Source organism: Pecten maximus, chromosome 14 (assembly GCF_902652985.1).
Source record: "Pecten maximus chromosome 14, xPecMax1.1, whole genome shotgun sequence".
NCBI classification, from domain to species: domain Eukaryota; kingdom Metazoa; phylum Mollusca; class Bivalvia; order Pectinida; family Pectinidae; genus Pecten; species Pecten maximus.
Window position 1 is genome coordinate 844,447 of NC_047028.1, and position 15,474 is coordinate 859,920.

Consider the following 15,474-nt stretch of genomic DNA (forward strand, 5'->3'; position numbering starts at 1 on the left):
TGACGTAGACAGTAACGTATGTTATGACCTTAGATGTGACGTATACAGTAACGTATGTTATGACCTTAGATGTGACGTGTAGAGTAACGTATGTTATGACCTTAGATGTGACGTGTAGAGTAACGTATGTTATGACCTTAGATGTGACGTGTAGAGTAACGTATGTTATGACCTTAGATGTGACGTGTACAGTAACGTATGTTATGACCTTAGATGTGACGTGTAGGGTAATGTATGTTATGACCTTAGATGTTACGTGTAGAGTAACGTATGTTATGACCTTAGATGTGACGTGTAGAGTAACGTATGTTATGACCTTAGATGTGACGTGTAGGGTAACGTATGTTATGACCTTAGATGTGACGTGTAGAGTAACGTATGTTATGACCTTAGATGTGACGTAGAGTAACGTATGTTATGACCTTAGATGTGACGTGTACAGTAACGTATGTTATGACATTAGATGTGACGTGTAAAGTAACGTATGTTATGACCTTAGATGTGACGTGTAGAGTAACGTATGTTATGACTTTAGATGTGACGTGCAGGGTAACGTATGTTATGACCTTAGATGTGACGTGTAATGTAACGTATGTTATGACCTTAGATGTGACGTGTACAGTAACGTATGTTATGACCTTAGATGTGACGTGTAGAGTAACGTATGTTATGACCTTAGATGTGACGTGTACAGTAACGTATGTTATGACCTTAGATGTGACGTGTACAGTAACGTATGGTATGACCTTAGATGTGAGGTGTAGAGTAACGTATGTTATGACCTTAGATGTGACGTGTAGAGTAACGTATGTTATGACCTTAGATGTGACGTGTAGGATAACGTATGTTATGACCTTAGATGTGACGTGGACAGTAACGTATGTTATGACCTTAGATGTGACGTGTAGAGTAACGTATGTTATGACCTTAGATGTGACGTAGACGGTAACGTATGTTATGACCTTAGATGATCAGATTAATTAACAGAAGGGAATTATAATGTCGCACAAATCTAATTTTCGTTGTTTTTTTATCAAAGTGTTTTGATAAATGAGTTAAGAGCACACAATCCATTGATGGTTTTCTACTATTTTTTTTTCAGATAGTCTAACTAATACAGGCACAGGCACTACTTTTGAAGAGGCTGATATGATGAGAATTCGACTTGTTTTCGGTACGATATTCATTTTCACTAATGTTCCAAAGTCCATATTTATTAATTATATAGTATTATTATTTTAAACTGAGTTCAATCATTTCATATTCACAAATATATCGAGATAACAGTAGAAATGTGGTCAGTCTGATTTACATGACCATGAATACTGAATTAATGAGTCGAAGTCAAAGATTATACTGTATACCTACATGTATTCTCATTTGGCGCAACAGTCTTTCATTACCTCAATAGCTCATATAGATGTAATTTGGACCACATCACGTGATCGTTACGTCAGTTTTAAAGGTGTATATTGTACAGCTAAATGGTGTTGTAGCATAGTATTTTATATTTAAAGGATAATGTCTTAAATATTATATATCTTTGTAGATTTGGGTTGTCAATGTTTTTAGGTATATTGATAAAGCAGATTTAAAGACTGAATTGATTGGATACCTTAAGACATGTATAACGTTTTAAGGGGCGGATTGCCTCAAACATTTGACTTTATTTTATTGTCCATGCTGTTTGAGTTACTTCCTTGTTCTATATTAACATTTCAAGTTATTCGTATCCTGCAGACATAAGCTTACAAAGATGCAGTGTTATCCGAAAACTAACCGTTTATATTACTTCTTTGACACATATATTGTTGAAAGGTATATCTTAATATCATATGTCAGTGTTTGTGTAACTTAATTAATCCTAATAGAAATGTTACTTCAATCAAAGACAATAATCTGATTCATTATCTCATAGATGACACGTGTGAACCGGTCCAAACTCCGAGATACTACAACACATGTACGGAGGCCTTAGGTAGGTACTGGATTATCTACGTCACATGTACGGAGGTCTTAGGTAGGTACTGGATTATCTACGTCACATGTACGGAGGCCTTAGGTAGGTACTGGATTATCTACAACACATATACGGAGGCCTTAGGGAGGTACTGGATTATCTACGTCACATGTACGGAGGCCTTAGGTAGGTACTGGATTATCTACAACACATGTACGGAGGCCTTGGGTAGGTACTGGATTATCTACAACACATATACGGAGGCCTTAGGGAGGTACTGGATTATCTACGTCACATGTACGGAGGTCTTAGGTAGGTACTGGATTATCTACGTCACATGTACGGAGGCCTTAGGTAGGTACTGGATTATCTACAACACATGTACGGAGGCCTTAGGTAGATACAATGTACTGGATTATCTACGATACATGTACGGAGGCCTTAGGTAGGTACTGGATTATCTACAACACATGTACGGAGGCCTTAGGTAGGTACTGCATTAGCTACGTCACATGTACGTAGGCCTTAGGTGTAGGTGCTGGATTATCTACAACACATGTACGGAGGCCTTAGGTAGGTACTGGATTATCTATAACACATGTACGGAGGCCTTAGGTAGGTACTGGATTATCTACAACACATGTACGGAGGCCTTAGGTAGGTACTGGATTATCTACAACACATGTACGGAGGCCTTAGGTAGGTACTGGATTATCTACGTCACATGTACGGAGGTCTTAGGTAGGTACTGGATTATCTACGTCACATGTACGGAGGCCTTAGGTAGGTACTGGATTATCTACAACACATATACGGAGGCCTTAGGGAGGTACTGGATTATCTACGTCACATGTACGGAGGCCTTAGGTAGGTACTGGATTATCTACAACACATGTACGGAGGCCTTGGGTAGGTACTGGATTATCTACAACACATATACGGAGGCCTTAGGGAGGTACTGGATTATCTACGTCACATGTACGGAGGTCTTAGGTAGGTACTGGATTATCTACGTCACATGTACGGAGGCCTTAGGTAGGTACTGGATTATCTACAACACATGTACGGAGGCCTTAGGTAGATACAATGTACTGGATTATCTACGATACATGTACGGAGGCCTTAGGTAGGTACTGGATTATCTACAACACATGTACGGAGGCCTTAGGTAGGTACTGCATTAGCTACGTCACATGTACGTAGGCCTTAGGTGTAGGTGCTGGATTATCTACAACACATGTACGGAGGCCTTAGGTAGGTACTGGATTATCTACAACACATGTACGGAGGCCTTAGGTAGGTACTGGATTATCTACAACACATGTACGGAGGCCTTAGGTAGGTACTGGATTATCTACAACACATGTACGGAGGCCTTAGGTAGGTACTGGATTATCTACAACACATGTACGGAGGCCTTAGGTAGGTACTGGATTATCTACAACACATGTACGGAGGCCTTAGGTAGGTACTGGATTATCTACAACACATGTACGGAGGCCTTAGGTAGGTACTGGATTATCTACGTCACATGTACGGAGGCCTTAGGTAGGTACTGGATTATCTACAACACATATACGGAGGCCTTAGGTAGGTACTTGATTATCTACGTCACATGTACGGAGGCCTTAGGTAGGTACTGGATTATCTACAACACATGTACGGAGGCCTTAGGTAGGTACTGGATTATCTACAACACATGTACGGAGGCCTTAGGTAGGTACTGGATTATCTACGTCACATGTACGGAGGCCTTAGGTAGGTACTGGATTATCTACAACACATATACGGAGGCCTTAGGTAGGTACTTGATTATCTACGTCACATGTACGGAGGTCTTAGGTAGGTACTGGATTATCTACGTCACATGTACGGAGGCCTTAGGTAGGTACTGGATTATCTACAACACATGTACGGAGGCCTTAGGTAGATACAATGTACTGGATTATCTACGATACATGTACGGAGGCCTTAGGTAGGTACTGGATTATCTACAACACATGTACGGAGGCCTTAGGTAGGTACTGCATTAGCTACGTCACATGTACGGAGGCCTTAGGTAGGTACTGGATTATCTACAACACATATACGGAGGCCTTAGGTAGGTACTTGATTATCTACGTCACATGTACGGAGGTCTTAGGTAGGTACTGGATTATCTACGTCACATGTACGGAGGCCTTAGGTAGGTACTGGATTATCTACAACACATGTACGGAGGCCTTAGGTAGATACAATGTACTGGATTATCTACGATACATGTACGGAGGCCTTAGGTAGGTACTGGATTATCTACGTCACATGTACGGAGGCCTTAGGTAGGTACTGGATTATCTACAACACATGTACGGAGGCCTTAGGTAGGTACTGGATTATCTACAACACATGTACGGAGGCCTTAGGTAGGTACTGGATTATCTACGTCACATGTACGGAGGCCTTAGGGAGGTACTGGATTATCTACGTCACATGTACGGAGGCCTTAGGTAGGTACTGGATTATCTACTTCACATGTACGGAGGCCTTAGGTAGGTACTGGATTATCTACAACACATGTACGGAGGCCTTAGGTAGATACAATGTACTGGATTATCTACGACACATGTACGGAGGCCTTAGGTAGGTACTGGATTATCTACAACACATGTACGGAGGCCTTAGGTAGGTACTGGATTATCTACAACACATGTACGGAGGCCTTAGGTAGGCACTGGATTATCTACAACACATGTACGGAGGCCTTAGGTAGGTACTGCATTAGCTACGTCACATGTACGGAGGCCTTAGGTAGGTACTGGATTATCTACAACACATGTATGGAGGCCTTAGGTAGGTACTGGATTATCTACAACACATATACGGAGGCCTTGGGTAGGTACTGGATTATCTACAACACATATACGGAGGCCTTAGGGAGGTACTGGATTATCTACGTCACATGTACGGAGGTCTTAGGTAGGTACTGGATTATCTACGTCACATGTACGGAGGCCTTAGGTAGGTACTGGATTATCTACAACACATGTACGGAGGCCTTAGGTAGATACAATGTACTGGATTATCTACGATACATGTACGGAGGCCTTAGGTAGGTACTGGATTATCTACAACACATGTACGGAGGCCTTAGGTAGGTACTGCATTAGCTACGTCACATGTACGTAGGCCTTAGGTGTAGGTGCTGGATTATCTACAACACATGTACGGAGGCCTTAGGTAGGTACTGGATTATCTACAACACATGTACGGAGGCCTTAGGTAGGTACTGGATTATCTACAACACATGTACGGAGGCCTTAGGTAGGTACTGGATTATCTACAACACATGTACGGAGGCCTTAGGTAGGTACTGGATTATCTACAACACATGTACGGAGGCCTTAGGTAGGTACTGGATTATCTACGTCACATGTACGGGGGCCTTAGGTAGGTACTGGATTATCTACAACACATATACGGAGGCCTTAGGTAGGTACTTGATTATCTACGTCACATGTACGGAGGCCTTAGGTAGGTACTGGATTATCTACAACACATGTACGGAGGCCTTAGGTAGGTACTGGATTATCTACAACACATGTACGGAGGCCTTAGGTAGGTTCTGGATTATCTACGTCACATGTACGGAGGCCTTAGGTAGGTACTGGATTATCTACAACACATATACGGAGGCCTTAGGTAGGTACTTGATTATCTACGTCACATGTACGGAGGCCTTAGGTAGGTACTGGATTATCTACAACACATGTACGGAGGCCTTAGGTAGGTACTGGATTATCTACAACACATGTACGGAGGCCTTAGGTAGGTACTGGATTATCTACGTCACATGTACGGAGGCCTTAGGGAGGTACTGGATTATCTACGTCACATGTACGGAGGCCTTAGGTAGGTACTGGATTATCTACGTCACATGTACGGAGGCCTTAGGTAGGTACTGGATTATCTACAACACATGTACGGAGGCCTTAGGTAGATACAATGTACTGGATTATCTACGACACATGTACGGAGGCCTTAGGTAGGTACTGGATTATCTACAACACATGTACGGAGGCCTTAGGTAGGTACTGGATTATCTACAACACATGTACGGAGGCCTTAGGTAGGTACTGCATTAGCTACGTCACATGTACGTAGGCCTTAGGTAGGTACTGGATTATCTACAACACATGTACGGAGGCCTTAGGTAGGTACTGGATTATCTACAACACATGTACGGAGGCCTTAGGTAGGTACTGGATTATCTACAACACATGTACGGAGGCCTTAGGTAGGTACTGGATTATCTACAACACATGTACGGAGGCCTTAGGTAGGTACTGGATTATCTACGTCACATGTACGGAGGCCTTAGGTAGGTACTGGATTATCTATAACACATGTACGTAGGCCTTAGGTAGGTACTGGATTATCTATAACACATGTACGTAGGCCTTAGGTAGGTACTGGATTATCTACGTCACATGTTCGTAGGCCTTAGGTAGGTACTGGATTATCTATAACACATGTACGGAGGCCTTAGGTAGGTACTGGATTATCTACGTCACATGTACGGGGGCCTTAGGTACATTATTGTAGGTACTGGATTATCTACAACACATGTACGGAGGCCTTAGGTAGGTACTTGATTATCTACAACATCTTTAAAATACACATTGCTCGATGTGTGTAACCAGATAACAGGTCAAATTGTGTAAACTCTATGTACTGAGATATTCACCAAATGTGAGCATCACCTAAAATATCTATATACGATGTGTTTTTTATGATTTCGTAACTAACATCATGTCGTGTTATGACTTTGTCTTCACTTGTTTCAGATACGGAATTCTGTCCTTGCGACTGCGCATACTATGACAAAATGATGTACTGGGAGGTTAACGCACTTCCGGAAGACATGACGGACGACGAAAAGAAGGAAACTGTCCGACCGGAAATGGAGGCAACAAAGAAACAGTTGACAGTAAACAAAACAGATCTTTCGTCATTCAGGAACAAGAAAATCAGCGCGTCTGACAGTCGAACATCAGCCAAAGGTCTTGGGATGCTCGGGGCGATTATGCTAGGCTTTGTTTTTGGTTCACTTGTCCTGTGCGACCTCTTGTCTATAAAAACACACGCCAACAACGTCAAGGGCAAGTGCTCTTGTTGCAAAAGATAAAGTTGGCTTAAGACGTAAGAACAGCAGTCTGCTTCAAGTGACAATGTTTTATACTCTTTATAATATACTTACAAAAGTACAATATTGTCTGGCCAATGTATCCATTGTTTACGGTTGTCAGACGTGCATATTAAATTTTAGTACTTACTGCGACCTTCAAAAATATACATAGTTTCTGAACATGGAATATATATTAAGCAATGTTGCTACCTTTTTTAATGTTCATTTGTATTGAATTCCTGTTTAAACATTTGTTTAAATGGACAGGCAAATGTAATCGAATCACGTGACAATCTAGTTGTAACAGTAATGCCGTCAAATAACGATACTGTTGGAGACTTCGTGATGACGCGATGTATCATGTGTATACTGGCGTGTGCTTTACGTTCCATCTAACAATCACGTAAGTTGAATTTAAGACATTCTATAAAATGTTTGGGTTCCATTTGGCACTATGAATAAATTGTTTATATTTGTGTTGTATTTCCGTACATTTTTAAGTGAAATTGAACTCTGATTTACATAAAAAGCCTAGAACTATTTTACAATGGCGCATTTATAGTTTCCTGGTAGTAAATACACACAAGTGGTATTAATGAATGGATACTTTCCTGTGCGATATATCAGTACGTATCAATCGGGGTGGCTCGTACCAAAGAAAGATAATGAAAACGAAAATCTGTTTGCTTTGAATGTAGAAAACTGTTGCAGGATAAATAGAATACAGGCTGTTATGCTACAATGCAAGATGTATTGTGTTGCTCGATACGGAAAGCCGAGATGACTCGACAAAGTCTCGTCACCTCAGCTTTCCTAAGTCTCGCAAAAAAATAAACATTGTATTGTAACAATACTAGCCGCGTATTCTCTATTTATAGACATGTCGTGTATTATCTATTTATAGACATGTCGTGTATTATCTATTTATAGACATGTCGTGTATTATCTATTGATAGACATGTCGTGTATTATCTTTTTATAGACATGTCGAGTATTATCTATGTATAGACATGTCGTGTATTATCTATTTATAGACATGTCGTGTATTATCTATTTATAGACATGTCGTGTATTATCTATTTATAGACATGTCGTGTATTATTTATTTATAGACATGTGTATTATCTATTTATACACATGTCATGTATTATCTATTTATAGACATGTCGTATACTATCTATTTATAGACATGTCGTGTATTATCTATTTATACACATGTCGTTTCACACGCGTCGTCCGTTATCTGTCATGTCTTGAAATATTCTAAACTTCCCAGAAAACCCCTCAAACGATTTTCGTTCATATTGTCACGATTCCCCGATGACCAGAGATGCACGTGCCTCTTACGGGCTTTGAAGTGAGGGTGAGAAGGGAGTCAATTGGGCCTAGATGTTCAGAACTTCCTATAAGATCACATATTTGAAACAAATACATCTCGTAGATAGACGTGTCCTGAGGCGCGATATCCATTATGCACTATGTTAATAGCTTGTCCACAGGCGTCTGCTTCTGGTTAATATTAATAGAAAACAGCCCTACTCCTACAATATCAACAAGTTGTAACACTTGATGATCTACGATGCAGCGACTGTAGAACGGAAGTAGACTTGATTGGTCGACAATTATAAATAGTATTGTTTAATGAAAGAGTCTCAACCAATCAGATCGCCCCCTGCAATACCGCTCTAAAATATACAGACTACTTCCGTTCCACAGTCGATTCTCATCGTTAAATCATTGCCATACGAAAAAAGAATAACATGCATTTATACTTAAGGTTTCTAAACCAATATACGTTACTGAAGTTTCCGTGCATTTGAGATTTTAGTCGGATTGAACTTAAATTAAACGTGAATCGAAGCTTACCCCAACTTCCGTTTTTCGAGTGTTACACCTTGTTGATAATGTATAGTATAAGTAGGGTCTATTTTTTTCTATCAGTACTAACCAGACGCCTGTGGGTTGTCGACCTTAAACATCCATACTAGACATTAGATGAGGCAGTTTATTATGTTTTTAACACTTAAGATATTATAATACTTTTGTTTGTCGTGTCTGATAGATAAAACTGTATATATGTAGACATAAGGTGACCGTTGAGGCTTGTTTATAATATTATTTCATTCTGTATTATATTTCACGTCATTGTATTACAATATAATAAAATTATTTGCATTATAATAAATATTCATGTATAATAAGTAGCGACCGCATTTGGCATTATTGTTCACTTCTCTCTAGCGAACTCCTGTTGTCTGCCTTACACCACAGGTGCCCGACTCGTTTTATAAAATAATAACATATAAGAGTACATATAAATGAGAAAGGTTCTGAACTCTCTCAGGTTTGAAATCTGCTGTATTTATTTCTAAGTACCGTAGCTTCGATTGTATTTGGTGGATTTATTCGAAGTAGGTCTTAAATTGAAGAGAAATGGTAAATCTTTAAAATCAGCTATATCATGTTGTCGATTTCTCGATATTGGTACACGAAATCGGGCGTGAAACTTCAAAATTCTCTCGATTTTGTTTACAACACATGTACGGAGGCCTTAGGTAGGTACTGGATTATCTACGTCACATGTACCTAGCCAAACTACACTAAATATGACGTTCACCACAAAGAAATACGTCAAGCCAAACCACATACAACATTCAAATTTTGAATGTTCAGCCGCTCAACATTCGACATACGACATTCAACATTCAAAACATTCATATGGTGTGTTTTCACCAGCCAACGAGGGAGCTTTTGAATGTTCAGCGACTCGACATACGACATTCAGATTTTGAATGTTCAGCCGCTCAACATTCGACATACATGTACAACATTCAGATTTTGATTTGTATGTTTGTATGTTGAGCTGCTGAACATTCAAAATTTGAATATTGTATGTCGTATGTTGAGCGGCTGAGCATTCAAAATTTGAATGTTGTATGTCTTATGTCGATTCGCTGAACATTCAAAATCAAAATCTGAATGTCCTTTATCATATGTTGAGCGACTGAACATTAACAATCTGAATGTCGTATGTCGTATGTTGAGCCGCTGAACATTCATAATTAAAATCTGAATGTCGTATGTTGAGCTGCTGAACATTCAAAATCTGAATGTCGTATATCGTATGTTCAGCCGCTAAACATTCAAAAGTTCCCTCGTTGGCTAGTTAACACACAAGATATAAATTGTTTGAATGTCGTATGTCGTATGTTGAGCTAACTTCGCACAGCCTAGGTCCTTCTAGGACGACTCATCTATGATGTGAAGGATACCGTACAGTTGTTCCATCCTTCTTGAACTCGTCCGGGATGTTAGACACATTGTACAACTGTTTCTTTCGTAATTGTAGGACTAGTGAGTGGTGTTAGGAACGTTATACAACTGTTCCGTCATTCTAGGACTCGTCAGTGATATTAGTGACATCATACAACTGTTTCGTCATTCTAGGACTCGTCAGTGATATTAGTGACATCATACAGCTGTTCCGTCATTCTAGGACTCGTCAGTGATATTAGTGACATCATACAACTGTTTCGTCATTCTAGGACTCGTCAGTGGTATTAGTGACATCATACAGCTGTTTCGTCATTCTAGGACTCGTCAGTGGTATTAGTGACATCATACAGCTGTTTCGTCATTCTAGGACTCGTCAGTGGTATTAGTGACATCATACAGCTGTTTCGTCATTCTAGGACTCGTCAGTGATATTAGAGACATCATACAGCTGTTTCGTCATTCTAGGACTCGTCAGTGGTATTAGTGACATCATACAGCTGTTTCGTCATTCTAGGACTCGTCAGTGGTATTAGTGACATCATACAGCTGTTTCGTCATTCTAGGACTCGTCAGTGATGTTAGGGACATCATACAACTGTTCCGTCAATTTAAGGACTCGTCAGTGATGTTAGTGACATCATACAGCTGTTTCGTCATTCTAGGACTCGTCAGTGATGTTAGGGACATCATACAACTGTTCCGTCATTCTAGGACTCGTCAGTGATGTTAGTGACATCATACAACTGTTCCGTCATTCTAGGACTCGTCAGTGATGTTAGTGACATCATACAACTGTTCCGTCATTCTAGGACTCGTTTGTGATGTTAGTGCCATCAAACAGTTAGCATAGTTGATTCGTTGTGTAACTGTTAAGCATCAAAAACGTAGATTTATATGTTGACCCTGAAAAACACCAAAGAACAGTTTATCAAAAATATATTTTTTGTCTCTAATCGTCATTTAACATTTATTTTTATATCAGTAGTTCATATAAACAGACAAAAAATCTACTTTATATAAATCAAGTGAAGTGTTTAAGTCAACATAACATACCGACTCTAGGGTAAACTTGTCGTCATTCTCCTGTAAAGATAATGTCCAACGCATTACTCGGTTAATGCTGCATGGTCATCTCCTAATCCCTAAAAGTTGTTGAACAACCATCGTCAATAATGATAAGTCACACATGCTGTCAACTATTTAGCATGTATGTCCAAGTGAATTTTATGAAAAGGGTGCTAATACCATAATATTGGACAATTTCGCTATTTAATTTCGCACTGTGACAACATTATACTTCAAAGCTATTTGACAACATCTCAAACAGCTGTCTATCTTTTGATATATAGTTCATTTATTCATTGTTATCGGATTAACTAATGTGTTTGTCCAGTTATCTTTTTAAGTTAATTGAGTAACTTATTTGGTCGGGCTAGTTATGACACCTAGCTTCAGATAAAGGACAATTAAGGCAATTATATCACCTGTCCGATATCTGACCACTCAAATGTCACATGTCACAAATCACTTGTGAAATTAATTAAAGAAATAAGTATACGACTCAATAATCTCTTGCTTAACAAATGTATCGATGTATTATATCATATGTCCTGTACAAATTTTGTATGTATATAATTCTCTACACTTTATATGTTTATGAGAATAAAATATTGTCATTGTCATTGTCATGTCACATGAATCTTCTATTAATTTGATACCAGATTTTAAAGCTTGTAAGTTAATAAATATCCAGAGTTCGAACTATACAGGTTGATTTGAGGACATTTCGGAAATCGTCTGTCGTCTCTAACAGTGATTTGATAAATCGTATATTTGGACCATATTCTGATCTTGGATTTTCTATCTTTTCGACAAAAATATTACAAAGACCGGGAAAACCGCTGTATGTAACTATCTCGTGTACTCCTATAAGTATATTTCTGTCCATCTTTGCTATCAAAAGGTTACTTCAATTTAGTGTATACAGGTATGAAATGAAACGCTGGCTAGCAAAGACCGACCACCTACAAATCAATAGATAAATCGTGTTAAATTTCCGTTATTTATCAAAGTACACTTAAATATTTGGTATGCTTTTATACCGTTATAGTCTATATTCATTATGATAATTTTATTTTGGTTGTACCGCGCCTTTTCATTGGTTTAATTAACATCCATCAGACTTTGTCGACCAAAAAATGAAGCATGTTTTGAAGACGTCATACACAATCGACTACTTTTTGGTTTTACGATTTTTCATGTGATCATCCGATACTGTCTTATAAAGATTTTAAATGTCGTTTTTTGTCAGATATGCGAAAAGCATAATTAGAACTGAGATTGAAATGAGCTTCTTTCCGACCAATGACGCGGAACATTTGAAACGTTTGGTCAACTTCAAAATCATCACGCAATGGAAGAGCGTATTTTCAATGGTAATTTTTTATCTATTATTTAAAGTAAATTATAAGGATTGAACGAAATAATAGATTAGTCAATCGAGGTATAAACAATGCATTCTTTACACAAACCGTTCCGCAGTTTATTCAACGTATTCTTCTTTTGTTGCTCTATACACCGATATACCTCACCAATTGCTTTTCTCGTTCTCCGGCAATGCAAAGAAAAAGCAACATATTGGTTGAGTTGGAAAGAATTTCGATAGCACATGTTTACTTGATAGAATAACATTGTTCATGGATTATAGTAATTACCGTTATTTTCAGTTGGCAGTTTAAACATCGAAAATTGCGTTATCAATGTTATTCAACTCTTTTTTCGGACGAGCAACATTATCTTCATTAGCACAAGGCGACGTAGCCCACTCTCCTCCGCGTGTATACAATGTTACAGTATACGGTAAACAGCACACATACTCGTTAATTGGTAGTTCGATAGTGATATTATTGACTGGTAATCAGTCGGGGTAACACACTATCGCTAATTACCAAACCAGACTGAATACAATGTAGTGTGAAATTAAATGATTACACCTTATTCTGTACGTGATTCAGACAACATCGCAACAGAAATAATTAATACCATCATGACGTATGTGTGGTAACACATATAAAAAGTACACAGAAAGGATTGCTTTCACATCAAAGTTGATATAACGCTAGTGAACATTGATGTTCTGTAATTCTGTAACTGGATTATACTTATCGAAAGTGTCGAAGTGATATGAGGTGCTATTCCTGAAACTGGATTATATTTATCGAAAGAGTCACAGTGATATAAGGTACTATCTCCGGTTAACAGACTAGACCAGTTGATACAGTGATATAAGGTACTATATCTGGTTAATAGACTAGACCAGTTGGTACAGTGATATAAGGTACTATATCCGGTTAACAGACTAAACCAGTTGGTACAGTGATACAAGGTACTAACTCCGGTTAACAGACTAAACCAGTTGGTACAGTGATATAAGGTACTATCTCCGGTTAACAGACTAGACCAGTTGGTACAGTGATATAAGATCTCCGGTTAACAGACTAGACCAGTTGGTACAGTGATATAAGGTACTATCTCCGGTTAACAGACTAGACCAGTTGGTACAGTGATATAAGGTATTATCTCCGGTTAACAGACTAGACCAGTTGGTACAGTGATATAAGGTACTATATCTGGTTAACAGACTAGACCAGTTGGTACAGTGATATAAGGTACTATCTCCGGTTAACAGACTAGACCAGTTGGTACAGTGATATAAGGTACTATCTCCGGTTAACAGACTAGACCAGTTGGTACAGTGATATAAGGTATTATCTCTGGTTAACAGACTAGACCAGTTGGTACAGTGATATAAGGTACTATCTCCGGTTAACAGACTAGACCAGTTGGTACAGTGATATAAGGTACTATCTCCGGTTAACAGACTAGACCAGTTGGTACAGTGATATAAGGTACTATATCTGGTTAACAGACTAGACCAGTTGGTACAGTGATATAAGGTATTATCTCTGGTTAACAGACTAGACCAGTTGGTACAGTGATATAAGGTACTAACTCCGGTTTACAGACTTAATCAATTCAAATTTTCTTGTTCATATCAGCATGAATGCCACCGACGATACCGAACCTTCTGTTGAGATAGCGTCACTAGCTGCGATCTTGATATCCTGCTCCGCGTTCACAATTAATGCACTTTCACTCATCACTTTATCAAAATGTGTAAAAATGGACAACAGAATCAAATTCATGATCCGTAATATTAGTCTGTCGGACGGTTTCCTGGGATGTATACCAGTACTCGTGCTAATAATTGACAACTTCGGAGTAAAGAACACCACTGCTGGTTGTTATCTCCAACTGATACTTGCTCGTTTTATGACATTTGCTAAGTTTTTTTCAGTGTTTATCATTGCAGTCGACAGATACACCTGTCTTTACTTCGCAAACTGGTATCTGAAATACGTCAGCGAACAGGTGACGTTTGTCGTTATATCGGTAACGTGGGTGACATCGCTTTGCCTCACAGTGGGAAGTTGTGTGGGAAATATCAGCTTCAACACCGACTGTTTAAATGAGAACCAGTCCGATGGTTTTATTGTTGTCCTGACAGTAAGTGTGGTGTGTGGACTTACCATTATTGGAGCCTACATAGGTGTTTATCTTAACGTCAAAAGACACGAACGAAATATGAAAATCCTTAATAATTCGAAAACTTCTCAGACAAGGCTATATCGATCTACCATTATACTATTTCTGTTGATTTTGGTGTTCATTCTGTGTTACATACCGACGGGAATTTACCGGACTGCGATTTATTTGAACCCTGGGTGGCTCTTTCATACTGGAGCAATTCGTAACATAACGAACATTATATTTTTGTCGAGTACTTTCATCGATCCTTTATTGTACGTGTTGAGATTTACGGAGTGTCGGATACACATGTCCAAAATGATCTGCTGGTTTAACCGAGAGTATGTTGAACAACTTAACAGAAGACAGAAACGAACGTATGCAACATATCTACCGACTACATCACTATCGACCACATAACTACGGACCACACCACTATCGACCACATCACTACCGACCACACCACTACCGACCACACCACTACCGA

The 15,474-nt window shown here is 39.0% G+C and overlaps 1 protein-coding gene across 3 annotated transcripts in view; it reads left to right on the top strand.

Annotated features, from left to right (window-relative positions):
* LOC117342671 overlaps positions 1-15,474 on the top strand; it is a 47,792-nt gene that overhangs the window by 14,641 nt on the left and 17,677 nt on the right. Inside the window, exons 5-7 of one of the 3 annotated variants that reach the window (XM_033904870.1) lie at positions 1,103-1,174; positions 1,919-1,978; positions 6,784-7,668. In XM_033904870.1, the coding sequence (XP_033760761.1) occupies positions 1,103-1,174; positions 1,919-1,978; positions 6,784-7,124 (473 nt within the window). In that variant the 3' untranslated portion in view covers positions 7,125-7,668. Of the gene's footprint in view, positions 1-1,102; positions 1,175-1,918; positions 1,979-6,783; positions 7,669-15,474 lie in introns of those variants that run through there. The other 2 variants (XM_033904871.1, XM_033904872.1) reach the window with 2 other exon arrangements.